Source organism: Ranitomeya variabilis, chromosome 5, assembly GCF_051348905.1.
Source record: "Ranitomeya variabilis isolate aRanVar5 chromosome 5, aRanVar5.hap1, whole genome shotgun sequence".
In the NCBI taxonomy this organism is placed as follows: Eukaryota; Metazoa; Chordata; class Amphibia; order Anura; family Dendrobatidae; genus Ranitomeya; species Ranitomeya variabilis.
Window position 1 is genome coordinate 245,926,603 of NC_135236.1, and position 19,639 is coordinate 245,946,241.

The window sequence follows — 19,639 nt, forward strand, 5'->3', positions numbered from 1 at the left end:
AAAAACAATTGTGGAATTGCACTTTTTCTGCAATTTCACCGTACTTGGAATTGTTTTCCAGTACACGATATGTTAAAACCAATGGTGTCATTCAAAAGAACTTGTAAGGCAAAAAAAACAAGCCCTCACATGGCCACATTGACGGAAAAATAAAAAAGTTATGTCTCTGGTAAGGAGGGGAGCGAAAAACGCAAAACCGAAAATACCTCAGGTAATGAAGGGGTTAATGCCCCCCAGGAGGAACTGTTTGCGACCCGCTCTGGTTTGGGGGCCATAAGGAAACTGGTGAAGGGAAGAGGGCGCTGACCCCAAGGTAGCAGCAGCAGACTAGTGAGAGGTGCTGGTGTTTCACCAGAGTGGTTAGAAGGGACCAGGTGTCCTAAGATGGGGTAAATAACAGGGCGCAGGTGATCCAACTGTTACCTGTCCTCCAGAAGATTTGCACTTGTTTAGTAACTGTACAGCCACGCAACCGACCACATCACTCATCGTCCTACACTAGAACATGACAGCTTGGACCTAATGAGTCGATTGGAAAACAGCACATCCCGCTATTATTACAGAGGGGACTGGGCACATAATCCCAGCACAACTGCCCGGCTTTATTATCCTGCCATCTGACTAGCCGCAGGTGTACACTACAGTGAAGCCCGACAGCATTGCACACCCTGTCAGCAGCGCTATTCCTGCTCCGGCACTTCCGCTTCCGGTGGCTGCGGCAGTGGCTGCTGGCGGTCACGTGATGATGTATAGCTCGGCATTCAGGCAGGCAGCAGCTGAGCTATGGAGGAGCCGTCATCCCGGCTCCTGGTGCAGAAGAACAGGAGGGCGACTCTGGAGCGGGTGGAGAAGTTCATCTCCGAGCTGTACTTCACTGACTGCAACCTGCGGGGGAGGTAACGTGCCATCACTGCTCCCCACCCCCTCCCATGTCTGTGCAGTTTAAAGGGAAAGTTGTAGTTCCTTTTTAATTTAAAGGGATTGTCTGGGTTTATTTAAAGAGCGCATGAAAAGTTTGAAAATATATATACCATTATTCACTTAAAGGGGCGTGCCACTACTTGACCCCCTTGAATAGGTCCAAAATCTTAATAACAATGGCTTTTCCACTATACAGTTTATTACCTGGGCATATCGGTATGGGTCACATGATCCTTTGTTGACATGCAGGCACTGCTTCCTGTCTGATCTGCCCGCCATCTGGGCACAGGGTTCTGATGTGATGACAAGAGTGCGTCATTCTGCTGCAGGCGTTAGATGAAGGGGCCGTCCCTTTAAAGCGTTGTCAGGATCCATAGCAGCTGATCTGAGCTTGCACCTCAGTAATCCACATCAGGAAGCTGCAAATACATCATGTCTATTGGTCACATGACTGCTGCAGCCAATTACGTGCCACAAGGGTTATGTGCATACCATGTAGGCATCCACAAAGAGCACTGATTGGTTGCTGAAGTCACGTGCTAAGTGGGCATGACATTGTGGGCGATCAGTGGGGACCAGCAATTACTGGGTTTATTAGGTGATAGCCGGTGGTCTCCTTGGTTGCCACTTTAGAGGAGCTCAGACAAATACATCTGTCCTCTCAGTCCGGCCGAGCCACCCCATGGGATATTCCAATACATGACAGACCCTTTGTGCTCTCTAGACCTTTATTCAAAAAATCACAAGTTATCCCCTATCAGCAGGAGAACATGCTTATTGCATAAGGGTCTGACTGATGGACACCACTGATCTCGGGAACAGAGCTCTGGAGACCAGAGAACAAAGCTGTGCAGTCTTGAATGGAGCGGAGCTGCACATGTTCTTCTTCCATGTCAGTCATTGCCTATATGACCTGTCGAAACGGCTGAACTCGGTATTCCGCTTTCTCTGGAAGTCCCATAGACAATGGAGTAAAGGGTTGAGCATACAAGACCGGTCCATATACGTCTCTGCGCTATACAAGACAGGGCACTGCAGAGCCACTTTCTCTGATTTCCACAGAAATGGCCTTGACATTGTTGGAATCCTCTATGGGTAAGTTATCGTTGTAATATTCCTCACTTTCTGCTATATTCGCTATGGCCAGGGCTCTTGTAGTCCATATTAAATAGTTTGTAATTCCTTTTTTCATGGGTACAACGTGTTTCACAAGCAGATGTGATACATATACATAATATAGAATATACATATTGTCGCATAATCTCGCATTAGTGACTTTGATTTGGGTGTATTCCACAGGCTGTACGGGTCATCGTGCCCAGTGGATTCTCTCTCTTGCTTCCTAACAGAGAAGAGGATTTCATATGACGATGCGGTGAAGGGTGATTTTCAGACGGCTCATGTTGGACAAACCTTTGGCCCTACGTAAGTATAATAAAATCGTGGACAATGTTTATTGGGGTTAATTATTATCCTGTGTTACAAATAAAGGCACATAAGTCCATGTATATGTAACGGAAGAAAGAAGTTCCAGCATCTATAAAGTATAAAACCTCCGAGCATTAAAAGGCTGCGAGGTCACCACTGACGCTTTTCAGGCAAGTCGTTACACATAGCATTCGACTGAACAGCATGGACAACATAGCAAGGAAACTAATTCAAAAAGCTCATCGACAGTAGAAAAGCAACCCAATGTAACATCAGGAAATGTAAAAAAGCAAATCACAATAAATGTCTGCCACACGGGAACTAATTGATGTTTAAAGGGTATGTTCTCACGACATCTTTCTCAGGCCGGTACCCTCCATAACCCGTCTGAAAAGCTGTAAAGAAGTTAGTTTTCCTGTAGTGTCTTGAGAAACTTGGCGGGTTTGCCCCAGTTTAGAAGATGTCGTGCGCACATACCCAGATACTGTAAGATTGAACTCTGCCTGTGGTCTCCATCACTAGGGGAACAAATTAACGTACTTTTGGTGCCTGGCATTCGGAGTGCTGGTGTGTCTCCATGATGCATTACTGCCACCTGTGTGGGAAAAAAGTGTCCAGCCATCATGTTGTTCGAGTTATGAGATGTTTCATGTATTCTTTTCCAGTATGCTGGATGTTATTAGCTGGCACCTATCTGTTTATAATAGAGACCAATATGCAGATGTGAGCAGGGAATTACCCTGTGAATAGTTTGGCTGCCATGATTTCATTGTGCTAGCCTTACAACTTATTTTTAAGAGTTAAAGAGGTTGTCTTGTCTGAAATGAAAAGTCTGCAGTCACTCTGTGTGACTGCAGATTTGTGAATTCCCCTATCGCACGCAATATGTCCTGCGTTTTCTGGCCCGGGAAGGGCCCAGCTATTGGGTGCATCTTTGCACCCGCCCGCAGAAACTTAGGGTGTCAACCTCCGCTGTCAGGTAGGGACTAGTATTAGGACACCTGACAGGGTAAATTAGTTTGTATTTTGTTCTTTGAGCTGTCTGTATTTTTCTTAATATCATTGTTTCTTATATTGGAGCAAACTGTTTTTAGCTTTAATAATTATTAAAAGTTATATTTTAGGGATCCTTGTTGTTTTTGGTCGTTTCTAGGATTCTAATATTATCTGTTTCGAGTGGTTTCTTTTTTTTCCATACACATGTATTCAGCGAGGCCATGGCCGTCCAGTGGGTGCACCCACCAGACATATTCTGGCCAGGAGTAAGTATAACGCATACATCCCCACCGTCCCCGGCTCAGAAACCGGCGAATCCTCACAGCGTACAGTGATTGCCCTGGGGGGATTCTAAAGTCTGCAGTCACACAAAGTGACTACAGCCTTATCACTTTAGACCGTAGAACCTCTTGAACTCTTAAACCCATTCAAATGGCTTCCTAAGGTGTTTTGTTTTTTTAATTTTTATATACATACAGGTGCGTGCTTCTCACTAAATTAGAATATCATCAAAAAGTTAATTTATTTCAGTTCTTTAATACAAAAAGTGAAACTCATATATTATATAGTCATTACAAACAGAATGATCTATTTCAAGTGTTTATTTCTGTTAATGTTGATGATTATGACTTACAGCCAATGAAAACCCAAAATTCATTCTCGGTAAATTAGAATAATTAACAAAAAACACCTGCAAAGACATCCTAAGTGTTTGAAAAAGCCCCTTAGTCTGTTTCAGTAGGCTCCACAATCATGGGGAAGAGTGCTGACTTGACAAATGTACAGAAGGCTGTCGTTGACACACTCCACAAGGAGAGTAAGCCACAAAAGGTCTGGTAAAGAAGCTGTCTGTTCATAGAGTGCTGCATCCAAGCATAATAGTGGAAAGTTGATTGGAAGGAAAAAGTGTGGTAGAAAAAGTGCACAAGCAACCGGGCCATTCAAAAATTTGGGTAGATTCACAAGTAGTGGACTACAGCTGGAGTCATTGTTTCAAGAGCCACCACACATAGACGTATCCAGGAAATGGGCTACAAGTGTCGCATTCCTTGTGTCAAGCCACTCCTGATCAATAGACTACGCCAGAAGCGTCTTACCTGGGTCAAGGAGAAAAAGAACTGGACTGTTGCTCTGTGGTCCAAGGTGTTGTTTTCAGATGAAAGTAAATTTTGCATTTCATTTAGAAATCAAGGTCCCAGAGTCTGGAGGAAGAGTGGAGAGGCACACAATCCAAGCTGCTTGAGGTCTAGTGTGAAGTTTCCACAATCAGTGATGGTTTGGGGAGCCATGTCATCTGCTGGTGTAGGTCCAATGTGTTTTTTTAAGACCAAAGACAGCACATCCGTCTACCAGGAAATTTTAGAGCACTTCATGCTTCCCTCTGCTAACAAGCATTTTGGAGATAGAAATTTCATTCTCCAGCAGGACTTGGCATCTGTCCATACTGCCAAAAGTACCAATACCTGGTTTAAAAACAACAGTATTACTGTGCTGGATTGGCCAGCAAACTCGCCTGCCCTTAACCCCGTAGAGAATCTATGGGGTATTGTCAAGAAGAAGATGACACACCTGACCCAACAATGCAGATGAGCTGAAGGCTACTATCAAAGCAACCTGGGCTTCCATAACACCTCAGCAGTGCGACAGGCTGAGCGCCTCCATGCCACGCCGCATTGATGCAGTAATTGATGCAAAATGAGCCCCAACCAAGTATTGAGTGCATTAGGATAACATTTCGGATTTTAAAATCATTTTTCAAGCTGGTGTTATAAAGTATTCTAATTTACGGTACTAAGATAATGACTTTTGGGTTTTCATTGGCTGTAAGCCATAATCATCAACATAAACAGAAATAAACACTTGAAATAGATCACTCTGTTCGTAATGACTCTATATAATATATAAGTTCCACTTTTTGTATTGAAGATCTGAAATACACAAAATTAGAATATCAAAAAAATTTTTTATCTGTATAAAAAAAAAAACAAAAAAAAAAAACAAACTTTCTGTGAAAATAATTTACTGTTCCCATTAAATTGGTTTATTCTCTTTAAGATGGTGGACATGCTGGTTTAAAGTCCAGATTCTTATCCCAAGAGAATGGTCGGGACTAGAGGTTCATCTCATATGGGAAAGCGATGGTGAGGGTTTGGTATGGAAGGATGGCATGCCAGTACAGGTAGGAAATGATTCCGGACATGTTCCTAACTTTTTCATATATAAAACCCTTTTCAGTAATCCTAGATGAGCAGATTATTTAATAGAAAAATGAAGGACTTGCCGCCACGGCTGTCATCCAGCACATCCACACTCTTATGACTTGCTTGATTCTCAGCAGATCCGCAGCGTTTTTTGAGGTGCAGAAACGCTGCAGATCTGCAATTGATTTACAGTACAATGTAAATCAATGAGAAAAAAAAATGCTGTGCACACTTTGCGGAAAATCCGCTGCGAAAAAGTCACTTCTTTTTTGTGAATCTGCAGCGTTTTTGTACCCATTCCATTATAGAAAACCGCAGGGGAAAAAACCAGCAAATCCGCAAGAAAACCGCAGCAAAAATGCACAAAAAAACGCTGCGGAACCGCACAAAAAACCGCAGGTGCGTTTTCTGCCAGGAGAGACAGAATCCGCACCAGAAATTCCTAAGCCTAATCCGCAACGTGTGCACATAGCCTAACACTGTGGATTTCTCTCTACTACTTTTACTTCTTTGGAAGGTTTGCCAATAAAAAGCCTCTTTTTCTCCTAAAATGAACATTGCAGCACAGATAAAGTTGCATCTTATTAAACCACAAGATTTCTGTTGCAATGTCCTTTGGACAGACTAGACCAGTGTTCCCCAACTCCGGTCCTCAAGAGCCACCAACAGGTCATGTTTTCAGGATTTCCTCAGTATTTCACAGGTGATGGAATTATTGCCTGTGAAGGTGATGCAATTATCACATGGGCAATACTAAGGAAATCAGTTGGTGGGTCTTGAGGACCAGAGTTGGGGAACACTGGACTAGACCGTGATGGTTAACCTTTTAGAGCCCAAGTGCCCAAACCTGCAACCCAAAACCCACTTATGAATCACAAAGTACCAACACAGTAATTTAACCTGAATACTGAGATTTTAGTTTAGAAAAAACAACTCGTATAGAGAGCAGGCGGGGGCAGCAGAGAGCAGCACAGACAGGAGCAGGGGTACCTTACTGCAGATATAAAGGAATATGCTTCCTATCCTGGTAGATGCTCTCTCCAATCTATGTATATGTACCCACAATTCATGTATATGCCCATCATATGCCCTTCATCCTGATGTATATGCCCCTCCCATCCTTGTAGATGCCCTTTATCCTGGTTTATGCTCCCCCGCCCCCCATTCTGGTATATGTCCCTAATCATTGTATATATGCCTCCATCCTGCCGACGCTGCTTTTTAACGCATAGAAAGACAAAGAAGAAACGCAATAAACATTGCTACTCACCTTTCTTTCTTCCTCTCCTCCGCCGCATCGTCTTCTGAAGCTGGCATCTGACTTCAGCGTCCAAGCAATGGGGGGGGGGTATGATATCACTGCCATGCGCTCAGTCGCATGTATGCTGACTTCAGCTGCTGGCCGAGGACACAGATCCAGCTGAAGTATGGACTGGTGTTGCCGGGCTCTTCACCCGCCGAATCCAGTCCACTTATTCGGAACGGCGATGGCACGCATGCCATAGGTTCGCCACTGCTGGACTAGACCACAGTGGAGATGTTTGACCATAATGCCCTGTGTCACCTTTTGGCCCTAGACACCATCCATGCAGTAATGACGTTCATCATGAACTTCCTTGTGTAAAATGGGCGTGCGCTAGCCATGTGCCATCATTGAGTGACGGACCCTCGGACGCGGGCTGCAGCGTTTCCGGGTCCGTCACCGCTAGCGCAGATAGAGCATCTGCGAGCTCTATCTGCGCTAGCGCGGTCATGTCGACACTTGCGTTATTGCAGCCCGTTTAACGCATGTGTTGAACGAGCTGCTTTAACACAATGTGAACCTAGACTAACAAAGAATCTTAGAGTCAATTGTGAGGCCATCTATTCAAAAGCTAACACTTGGAAAAGCTGGTTCAGGCAACAGAAGATAGATCCATAGCAAATCTACATCAGAATGGCTGCAAGAGAAGAGAATACAATTGTTGTAATGGCCCAATCATAGTCCAGATTTCATCCCATTGAAATGCTGTGGCAGAAGCTTTAATGGAATCTTTTATCACAATTTCACCCCCCATTCTATTTCTCTTCACATGTATCTCGTTCAAAGACAAGTCCAGTAATGTGTTTTACAGGGCCAGTCCTTTCCTCTATTACTCAGAAATTGGCGTTTGAATTCATATGCAAATGAGGTTGAAGGACTACGGTAGATCCTGTCACTCCAGCTCTATTATTTGCCATAGGCTTCTTTCTCCTGCTTGACTGACAGCCTCTATGCTGTTTGACGTCAGGCAAAGGAAAGATATGTAGACTGGTGAAGTCATTCAGAAAATAATTCCTGATCATGCTGGTAAAGGTAGTTCTGCAATCTATTGATTCATGGGGTGTACTACATTTTTTTTTTTTTTTTTTTCACGCACTGCTTTAGCATGTTGGCCTAATATTTCCTAAGTACAGTATATACTCAAGTATAAGCCAAGGCACGGAAAACTGGGTAAGCTTATTGACTTGAGTATAAGCCGGGTATACATTGTCCCTGTCATTGTATGCGTGGCTCCCCCGTCCCTGTCATTGTATGCGTGGCTCCCCCATCCCTGTCATTGTATGCGTGGCTCCCTGTCCCTGTCATTGTATGAGTGGCTCCCCCGTCCCTGTTGTCATATGCAGGCCTCCCCGTCACTGTATGCAGGTCTCCTTATCCTCTATCCCTGTGTGCATGTTTCCTATTGGAAAAAAAAAAGACAAACATCCTACTCGCCTACCTGGGCGCCCTTGGTGCTGGCACTGCATCTCTTTCTGGCCGCCGGCGCCTGCCTGCAGCTCTTCCTGTGCCCAGCGGTCACGTGGCACCGCTCATTAAGGTAATGAATATGCGCTCCATGCCTATGGGAGTGGAGACGCATGCATATTCATTACCTTAATGAGCGGGCCACGTGATCGCTCAGCAGGAAGAGCTGCAGGCATCGGTGGCCGGAACGAGATGCAGTGCCAGCACCGAGGGTGCGCAGGTAGATGTGTATGATGTGTGCTGGAAGCCGTCGGCTAATACCTCTGTGACACGCCCCCTCCCCCGCCGGCTTTCTGGACCGTGACTCGTGTGTAAGCTGAGGGGGGTGTTTTCAGCACAAAAAAATGTGCTGAAAAACTCTGCTTATATGAGTATATACGGTAAATAATATTCTGTTGTAACTTGTCGTGTGTTGCTGTTCATCTGAGAGTATTTACCAAATTGTAAGATTTTCTAAGAATAAGATGTTTTTTTTTTTTGTTTTTTTTTTTGTTGTATCCTGACATGTTAAACCATAGAATTCATAGAGGATGTACTTAGTTTTTAATCACTGTTTGAAACTCCTTACTGTATTGCTGTGTCCTTTTTTGTAAAATTGGGCATGGTGAATGGATACAAGCTATGTATATTGGTATTAGTGGTTAGCATAAGGCAATGAAACCTAATATCTTGAATTTTTCTGTATTCAGGGTTTGACAAAGGAGGGTGAGAAGTCCAGCTTTATATTATCCCGCCATCTGAAAACAGAGGATCCATTAAGGTAAGATACTTTTAAGGAATGTGATTGCAAGTGGTGTCATCAAATGTGACCACCTATCTAGAGGTCATAGGGCGCTATACATGCAGAGCTCTAGACTGGATGTCTCATTGCGTGATCACTTCTTAGATTTTGTATAGTATTGGTAAATCCATTCTGTTTCAAAAATTATATTCATGAAAATTTATCTTTTACACAGTTTTTGTTTTTTTACCTCTTTTTCAGCATGACCCTGTACATTGAGATGGCTTGTAATGGTCTTTTTGGGGCTGGTCAAGGAGGCATGATTGCTCCTGTAGATCCCAAGAAAACATTTACACTACAAAGAGCCGAGCTCGCTGTTTTCAATCGTGATGTACAAGAGCTTCTTCTGGACTTTGAGATTTTGTATGACATGGCCAGGGTAAGATGGACAGAGATATATATGTATATAGCAAATTTGTATTTGTTTTACTATGAGGGCAGGCTCGGGCTGGTCCACAGGGGAACTGGAGAATGCTCCGGTAGGCCCCGGTTAAGGAGTGTTAATGAGCAGTGCTGCTACACTTGATTCACAACTGGCTGAACAAGTTTTATTCTACTCATTCATTAAACAAGCAAAATTAAATGTGTACTAGGATCATGTTATTTTTGCATGTAGCTGAACAGTCGGCCCCAAGAATCATTGTTACTGGTGGGCCTTTGCCAACCCAGTCCTACACTATGGGGGACATCATGACTCATTGTTGCCTGTTGGGAGGGAGTAATGTACAGTGTTGCATAATTTTCAACCAGTGTTATGTCCTTCTCTAGAACTATTAACTGCTTTGCCTGCCCTATGCCAAGCGTCCTGCTGTACTGAAGTGTTACTGTACCACGCCATAAACATAAAGCACGAAGGTGGAGTGGGCTCAGGAGCTGTGCCCCCCTGTACCATCCACAGTAGGAGCTAGCTGCTTAATTCAGCTAGGCTCCCTTTAAAAAAAAAAAAAAAAAAAAATGTTTCTTAAAAAAACAAACAAAAAGCAAGCCACAAATCCCGATTTTAAATAAGTGTTTATTTTTATTTTGGTATTGCTGCATCCATAAGGACCCATTCTATAAGTGATTCATTATCTTTCCCAGATAGTGAACATCACAAAGAAAAATAAATTGAAAACAATGGCAGAATTGCGTTTTATGATGTTTTGCCTCTCAAAAAATGAAGCAAAAAGTAATTAGTCGCGTGCACACCAAATGCTACCAAAAAGAAGTGCAGCTCGTTACACACAAAAAAAATCTCTTATACAGTTCTATAAACAAAAAAAAGAAATGAAAATGACTTGCTGTAAAAAAGAGAATTTCTTCTACAAAAGTAGTAAAAGATAGGAGACAAAATATACCGTATATAAATTCAGGGTCACTAATTCTATGGAAAAGCAGAATACTGCAGGATGAGCACTGTAGGACAAAAAATATATATATTTTTTTTTTATTCATCCAAGGTGATAAAAAAAAAAAAAAAAGTCAGATCCAAAAATGGTTCTAGTATAAACTACACTTTGTCCTGCAAAAAAATAAGTCATATAACCGCTATGTCTACAGAAAAATAAAGTTAAGGAAGGAAATGCTTTTTAATTTTATTTATTTTTTTTTATGTGCAGAAAAAGTAAAAAATAAACTGTGAATTTGGTATCCTCACAATTGTATTGATCAAAAGAATATAGGTTACATGTTAATTATACAAAACATTGAATGGTGTTCAATAAAATAAAAAATGTTTACTATATATACTCGACTATAAGTCGACCCGAATATAAGCCGAGGAACCTAATTTTGCCAGGAAAAACTGGGTATGCTTATTGACTCAAGTGTGGTGTGTGTATGTGTGTGTGTGTGTGTGTGTGTGTGTGTGTGTGTGTGTGTGTGTATATATATATATATATATATATATATATATATATATATATATATATATATATATATATATATATATATATATATATATATATATATATATATATATATATATATATATATCGGTCGTCCATGACAGCACTACGGAGAGAGGGGATCCGCCCTTCAGGAACAGGAAACCTACAGATACATAAGGGCGGCACCTCTCCCACGCATCAGTTGGTTTCCTGTTCCTGGAGGACAGGATTCCCTGCAGATACGACTTCGTTTCTCCTATCAATACCCAGGCCGGCTGTCCGACCCAGGTAGCGAGGGGGTCTCCTACCTCGGGCAGTGCGGGTCCCTGGAAGCGCCACGGTGGGTCCGGGTAGGGCTCCACGACAGTGAGCGGTGCAGTGTGGAGCGACGTCCGGAGGAGGTCCATCCCCAGTGGTCAGCAGGTGAGTATGTCCCCCCCCGGGGTCCGCTCTCCCCCCTGGGCCTCGGTCTTCCCCACTCTGATCCCCGTCGGTGCGGTGCAGCGCGGCGTCCTGTGTGCTCCTTTCGATTCGGGACCGGAGCTGGGGGTCGGACGCCGGCCTCTGCCGCGGTCACCGCTGGGCTGCGGCCGTGGAAGCGGCGGTGGCGTAGCGGGGGGGCGGCTGGATGGTCCGGCGGCACCGTTCCCCGGCTTCCGGGCACGTTTCTGAGCGTTCTGCCCGAAACCGGAAGTGACGCGCAGGGGGCGGGGCCAAAACCGGAAGTCAAACGCCGGCCGGTTTTTTTTCTAAAAACGCCGCTGTCCTGCATGGGGCGGGGGGGGGGGGGCGTTTGGGTGCAGGGGGGGGTGGAGCAGTCACCTGCAAGTCGGGGGGGTGGATTTGGCCACACACCTGCACTGATTCCGGATCCGGGGGAGGGCTATTTATAGCCAAACAGAATGCTGCAGCACTGCTTGTGAGCCCATCTGCAGCTATGGATGAGCCGGAAGCTGCCGTCGGTCTGCTGGAGCAGGAGCAGGATGGATCCTCGGAGAAGTCCCATGCGAACCCCCAGCTGAAGACCCGCGGACGCAGTAACCAGACCAGTCGCAGATCTAAGCAGAAGGATCTGGACCGACCCCCCCCAGTAATCCGGTACCTACCGCTACTGCCTGGGTAAGAGATCTTCGTGAATGTACCCTGATGCAGTCTTTTCCTATGTTTATTTCCGTAGGGGAAAAAAAGCGCTGGTAAATCAAAAAACAAGGAGTGCGCGCTATGCGCTTGCCCTTTGCCAGACGCCTACCCTAAGAGACTTTGTCAGTCGTGTGTACGGCAGACGGTAGGAAATAAATTGATGGGAACACTGATAGCGGTAGCGCCAGATAAATTACATAGCCTTTTTCTCCGCTCCCATAGGTGGCGGAAGAGTCTCCTGATTTCACATCAAGCCTTAGGGAGATTATCAGGAAGGAGGTGAAAGATTCCCTGAAATCCCTGTCCCGGGGGGAGTCTTCAAAAAGAAGAAGGGAGCCTAGCGCCTCAGAGTCGGAGTTGTCCGCTGGCCCTAGTAGGGAGAATGAGTCAGACGCCTCTGTCTCCTCAGCGTCCTCTTCGGAAGAGGAGTCTAACCGGTTCTGTTTCCCATTGGACCAAATGGACAAACTTATTAAGTCAGTTAGATCCACCATGGGGGTGGCTGATGAAAGGCCAGAACTCTCTACACAGGACCTAATGTTTGGCGGTCTAGACCCTAAAAAACGTAGGTCTTTTCCGCTCAATGACAAGGTCCAGAACCTCATCAAAAGGGAATGGAAAAAACCGGAGAAGAAAGGCTCTTTTCCACCTGCCTTTAAACGCAGATATCCCTTTGAGGACCCCATGGTGAATACATGGGATAAGGCGCCGAAATTGGACGCAGCGGTGTCTAAGGCGTCTAAAAAATCATCTATCCCCTTCGACGACATGGCTTCCCTAAAGGACCCTCTCGATAAGAAGGCTGACTCATTCCTTAAAGGGACATGGGAGATGTCGGCGGGTGCCCTGAGACCTGCTGTAGCTGCGACATGTGCAGCCAGATCGATGATGGTCTGGCTGGATCAGCTAGGGTCTAAGTTGGAAGGCGGTGTTTCCAGAGACTCTATGTTGAAATTCCTGCCAACAATTCAGAATGCCGCTGCCTTTCTCGCGGACGCATCTGCGGATTCGGCAAGAATGGCGGCTAGGGCGGCCGGACTATCAAACGCAGCACGCAGGGCCCTATGGCTGAAATGTTGGCCAGGTGACCTTCAATCCAGATCCCGTCTGTGCTCTATCCCATGCGAAGGGGAATACCTGTTTGGTCCAGTCCTAGACGAACTGCTGGAGAAAGCTGGAGACGAGAAGAAAAAGTTTCCCAATCTACCAGCTACCTCTTACAGGCGTCCCTTCACAGGGAAAAGATTCTTTCGGAGGAGACCAGCCAGAGACCAGAGCAGATGGGATGAGAAAAAGAAGAAAGGTACTGGATTTATGTTTGGAGGTGGAGGACGTCAGGAGCCATCCCGTGAGGTCAAAAAACCACCCCAATGACTAGTCGCCCCGGTGGGAGGTAGACTATCTGCCTTCTACCCGGCCTGGTCCAAAATCTCCAGTAGTGATTGGATTTTGGGGTTAATAGCCACGGGTCTGCGGCTAGAGTTCTCCTCCATCCCTCAGAACTTCTTCAGAGTTACCCCACTCAGGTCCTCTCCAGCAGAACAGGCGGCCCTGGAAGCAGAAGTTCACGACCTGCTCAGTAAGAATGTCCTGTCAGAGGTTCCGGAAGGAGAACAGGGTAGAGGATTCTACTCTCCTCTATTTCTAATAAGTAAACCTGATGGCTCCTTCAGAACAATTATTAACCTTAGGGCTCTTAATAATTTCCTGACCGTCCAATCATTTAAGATGGAAACTATTAACACCGCAATAAAGCTGCTGTTTAAAAACTGCTTTATGGTAGTATTGGATTTGAAGGACGCCTATTACCATATCCCCATTTATGCAGGTCACCAACGATACCTGAGGGTGGCGGTAAGGTTGGATGGGGTAATCAGACACTTCCAGTATAGGGCCCTCCCCTTTGGTATATCGGTCGCCCCTCGAGTGTTTACCAAAGTTATGGCGGAGGTTATGGCTCACTTGCATGAGTCCAACATTCTAATAATCCCCTACCTGGACGATCTCCTTATCGTAGGTAAAACGATGGATCACTGTCTGGAACAGTTACATAAAGTGATGTCTGCTCTGGAGCGTCTGGGGTGGATGCTAAATGTCAAAAAATCACGCTTACAGCCCATGACGGTGCAGCGATTTTTAGGCCTGACCCTGGATTCCCAGGTTCAGGAATGCCGTTTGCCTCAAGAGAAAATTGATCGCCTGCACCTTCAGGTGCTGAATGCCTCTAAAAACCCCACCATGTCCCTTAGAAGAGCCATGTCTCTGTTGGGCTCTCTCTCGTCCTGTATTCCAGCGGTCCGATGGGCCCAGTATCATACGAGGATACTTCAGGGCGAGGTGCTGTTACAACAAAAAATGTTGGGGGGATGTCTGGAGAGCCTGATGACCCTATCCCAAGACGCTATTATATCCCTCGGATGGTGGCTAGTCCAAGAGAACCTGTCCACAGGGGTCCCCTGGGAATATAATGTAACTCGTATAGTCACCTCGGACGCTAGCCCTTCTGGATGGGGGGCTCACATGGGGGATACATTGATCCAGGGGCTTTGGGATCAGGATCAGATAGAAATGTCTTCCAACCTAAAGGAGTTAACGGCTGTGGAACAGGCAGTTAAATCACTCCTTATCTATCTACAGGGCCACCACGTGCGGGTATTCTCGGACAATCGGGTCGCCGTGGCATACATAAATCACCAAGGCGGGACTCGTTCCAAATCCCTAATGTGCGTAGCAGATCGTCTATTCCATCTAGCAGAGCAACATCTTCTCTCATTGACGGCTCTTCACATAAGAGGGGCAGAAAACACTACAGCGGATTTCTTAAGCCGCAACACATTGAGGCAGGGGGAGTGGTCCCTGAACGACTCCATCTTCAACCTCATCGTGGAAAGATGGGGTCAACCAGAAATAGACCTGTTTGCCACAAAAGAAAACAGGAAAGTGGCACAATTCTGCTCTCTCAACCCCAGAGAAAATCCTCTGTCAGTAGACGCCCTCCTCATAGACTGGAACTTCAGGCTAGCCTACGCCTTTCCTCCCCTGTCTCTACTTCCTCTGGTGGTGAGGAAAATCAGGAAGGACAAAGCCACAGTGATAATAATTGCCCCCTTCTGGCCCAGAAGGACGTGGTTTCCATGCCTGAGGGCTATGTCGATATCCGACCCATGGGTCTTGCCAGACATCCCGGATCTCCTGTCCCAGGGCCCAGTCTACCATCCTCGGGCGGTTGGCCTTCATCTGACGGCGTGGATTTTGAGCGGGCGCTGTTAAAGGATAGGGGGTTCTCTCCGGGCCTCATTAACACTCTACTGAAGAGCAGAAAAATAATCACCACAAAGATTTATGTTAGGATCTGGAAGAGGTTCCTTCAAAACTCGGGGGTAATAGCTGGTCAGTCAATACCAATAGACCAGATTTTAGAATTCTTACAGAAAGGGTTAGATATGGGGTTATCCCCAAATACACTTAAAGTGCAGGTATCAGCCTTAGGGGCCCTCTTTGGCTGCAACATTGCTGAGAATCACTGGGTCAGCAGATTCATCAGAGCGACAAAACGGTCCAGGCCAATGGTGAAGAATAGGGTCATGCCATGGGACCTGAACCTAGTCCTCTCAGCCATGACAGAGGCCCCATTTGAGCCAATTGCATCAGCCTCTATTAAAAATGTATCACTTAAAGTAGCCTTCCTGGTGGCCCTAACATCGGCGCGTAGGATAGGCGACATCCAAGCATTATCCAGGGTTCCCCCTTACATGCAGCTTAGGGATGATAGAGTGATACTATCCCCTGATCCAGCATATCTTCCTAAAGTAGTGTCCAGGTTCCACAGAACACAGGAAATAGTTCTTCCATCCTTCCTCCCCAATCCTACTAACGATAAGGAAAGGAAACTACACACTTTAGATGTAAAAAGATGTATCCTGGAAAATCTGGCAGTAACTGATCCCTGGAAGATAGATAACGCCCTATTCGTGTCCTATCAGGGTAGTAGGAAGGGTCACAGGGCATCAAAATCTACTTTAGCTAGATGGATCAGGGAGGCTATCTCGCTGGCACACATCTCAAAGGGCAAGCCGGCGCCTGAAGGTCTGAAAGCGCATTCCACTAGAGCTATGGCGGCTTCGTGGGCGGAAAGATTGGAGGTGTCGATCGACCAAATTTGTAAGGCTGCTACTTGGTCTTCTCCACACACATTCTATAACCATTATAGATTGAACTTGGGTGCCTCTTCTGACCTTTCGTTTGGTGTAAGGGTGCTGCAAGCTGTAGTCCCTCCCTAGTTAGTTACTCTCTGTAATTCTCTCCGTAGTGCTGTCATGGACGACCGATAAAGTCTTAGTTACTCACCGGTTAACGGTGTTTTTCGGAGTCCATGACAGCACCTGTACATACCCTCCCGTCTTCTTAAGTTCTGGGTGTATACCTCTTCCTTTATTTATATAATTCACGGGTAGTGAATAGTTAGTTATTTGTATCATTGTTTATTATGCATGCTATTAACCTTGGTGGTCCTCTTGTGCTCTGTAAACCAACTGATGCGTGGGAGAGGTGCCGCCCTTATGTATCTGTAGGTTTCCTGTACCTGAAGGGCGGATCCCCTCTCTCCGTAGTGCTGTCATGGACTCCGAAAAACACCGTTAACCGGTGAGTAACTAAGACTATATATATATATATATATATATATATATATATATATATATATATATATATATATATATATATATATATATATATATATTAATTCTCACGTCACAGCAGAGGCAGGTGATCGGCGCCATCTTTGTGGAGCACACAGTGTATCTGTGAGCTCCCCTATGACTTGAGCTGCGCTGTTATAGGAGGGACAGCTCCATCTGTCTCCCCCTTCACACAGTCAGCAGTGGCTATCTTGTGTGATAGTCTGTTGAGCAGTGTATCTAATCCTATACTGTGATACTGTCTTCTGACCCCTGTATCTAATCCTCCTGTAGAATACTGACTGCTGAGCCGTGTATCTAATCCTCCTGTGTGATACTGACTGCTGAGCCGTGTATCTAATCCTGTGTGATACTGACTGCTGAGCCGTGTATCTAATCCTCTCCTGTGTGATACTGACTGCTGAGCCATGTATCTAATCCTCTCCTGTGTGATACTGTCTGCTGACCCATGTATCTAATCCTCCTGTGGGATGCTGACTGCTGAGCCGTGTATCTAATCCTATCCTGTGTGATACTGTGCTGAGCCGTGTATCTAATCCTCTCCTGTGTGATACTGACTTCTTAGCTGTGTATCTAATCCTCTCCTATGCACTCCTCTCCCCCCTGCATGTCTTTCCCCATTGCACACACAACTCAATGCGTGCGATAACAGGAGCTGCGGGGGTAATGATGTATTATGGCATTATGTGAGATCTATATGACGGTATTATGTGATCTGTGTGGTGGTATTATGCTTGATCAGTATTGTGAGAATTATATGGTGGTATTGTGTGTGTGTGTGTGTGATCTATATGGCAGTATTATGTGAGATCTATGTGGCGGCTTTATGTGAGAAGCATATGGCGGTATCGTGTGATCTATATGGCGGTATTATGTGAGAACACTGTCAGCATTATGTGGGATCTATATGGTGGTATTATGTGAGAACACAATGGTGGTATGAGAGAACACTATGGCGGTATTGTGTGATCTATATGACGGTATTGTGTGATCTATATGGTGGTATGTGACAACTGTATGACAGTATTGTGTGATCTATTTGATAGTATTGTGTGTGATCTATATGGTGGTATTATCTTCAGAAAGGGGACCCAATCTATGGTGGTTCTGGCTGAGCACCTGCACACGGTCTGGGGTACTAGAGGGGGCAGCATGACCTCCAGTTAGGTGCAGTCAGGGGAAGGCTGGTGACGTAGCTGAAGAGAGGGGTCTCATTTTTATCGTTACTATATGGCTACATTTCCTTCCCAGCGTCACCCTGTACTTTGCCTGTCGCCTCGCTTTCACACATCGCCAGGACAGGATGGAGAAGACAGGATCTGAGGAGGGGAATGGGGTCTGCATGCAAAGTCTGGATCAGAACAGGCCATCAATCCACAGAAATATTTCCTGGATTTCTGTGGAGCAGATGGTCCATCCATGTGTATAAAAGACAGTGCTCTATGTATAATCCCTGGCTGCTCCGCACACCAAACAGGGGGCCCCCCATAGACCAGCACACTGCTCTCCTGAAATACTCTGTGCTGCTGTCACCCTGCTCCCTCCACCACATATCTCCCAGAATCCTTGCTGCCTGCCATCCTCGGTGACTGTCTACTTATCAGTATAACTCTGCAGTCACCAACAAAATGGCTGCTCACTGTGTTCCTGAATCCTCTCATCCCTTAGCAAACACATGGAAGGAGAGGAGTGACATCACACACGTCAGCAGACTCCGCCCATAATTACTGCAGTGCTGTAATGTGAGCTAGTTGTACACTAGGTTTTTGTCAAATTTCAGCAGCTGCTCCCCCTAGGTTTAAAAGTGGAAATTCCAAAACTTTTCAAATTATTTTTCATATTTTGTTAAATTATAAACAAATGATAATATTTTTTTATGAAAATGTAAACATTAATTCTTTACATTTTTTTTTTAATTTGCTGTAAAAAAACACTTTTTTTGATGGCACCTTCCCTTTAAGCATTTTTGTAGCGGTCAAGGTTGAGTCAGGAGACTCATGGCCAGTCTGAGCATTACTATCCGTATTTGTACCTTGACACATGGATATGTGAATGCAGCATAAACTGAGGTCTAAGGGTGTGTTTCCACGGTCAGGAAACGCTGCGTGTTTGACGCTGCGTAGAGCCACAGCGTCAAACACGCAGCGTCCAGATGTAACAGCATAGTGTCGGGTATTGCCTGAAATCCCGTCTCCACTATGCGTTAAAACGCATGCGGCAGACCCGTGTAAACGGACATGCAGCACGTCTTTTCAGAATGCAGCATGTCTGTTTACAATGCGGCGTCGCTCCGTCGCCACACCTTAAATTTCCCATAGATAATCATTAGATGCGGCAAAACCGCATCTAATGATTAGTCACGTGTGTAATAACTGCGTAAATGCAGCTTACTACGCATGACTCTTAATTTAAATAAGGTCTTACCTGTCACACCGCCAGAAGTCCGCGTCCACTGCAGTTCTCTCGATAGTTTGGCTTACCGCGAGAACTGCCGTGCATGTGACCATGGGTTATCTCCGGTCACTAGTCTGGTTCTTACGGTCAGCTGATTGGGAGAACACTGCAGTGTAGGTGATCGCTGGAGAGTTATCTCTGGTGGTCATCTGTCAGGCATCCAGATGTAGCAGAGCTGGACTTGTCGTGGGACACTCGTTATTAAGGACTACGTAGGACACAGTGGAGTATACTGTTGGTTTATTATATTTTTTTGAAATATTTTTCCAGATGATCGAGGGCTTCGCTTGGATTACCAGTTTAATAAAACTGTGGTGTTTAATTTCATTAAAATACTTTATTCCATTAAAATACTTTATTCTGCATGTGTGTTTTATTAACCCTTT

At 45.3% G+C, this 19,639-nt stretch overlaps 1 protein-coding gene across 2 annotated transcripts in view; it reads left to right on the forward strand.

Moving 5' to 3' along the window:
* Positions 1-638: 638 nt before the first annotated feature.
* MAN2C1 (mannosidase alpha class 2C member 1) overlaps positions 639-19,639 on the forward strand; it is an 80,843-nt gene continuing 61,842 nt past the window's right edge. Inside the window, exons 1-5 of one of the 2 annotated variants that reach the window (XM_077263963.1) lie at positions 639-896; positions 2,221-2,346; positions 5,401-5,524; positions 9,003-9,073; positions 9,296-9,473. In XM_077263963.1, coding sequence (XP_077120078.1) covers positions 784-896; positions 2,221-2,346; positions 5,401-5,524; positions 9,003-9,073; positions 9,296-9,473 — 612 coding nt within the window. In that variant the 5' untranslated portion in view covers positions 639-783. The remainder of the gene's footprint in view (positions 897-2,220; positions 2,347-5,400; positions 5,525-9,002; positions 9,074-9,295; positions 9,474-19,639) is intronic. The other variant, XR_013215675.1, reaches the window with a different exon arrangement.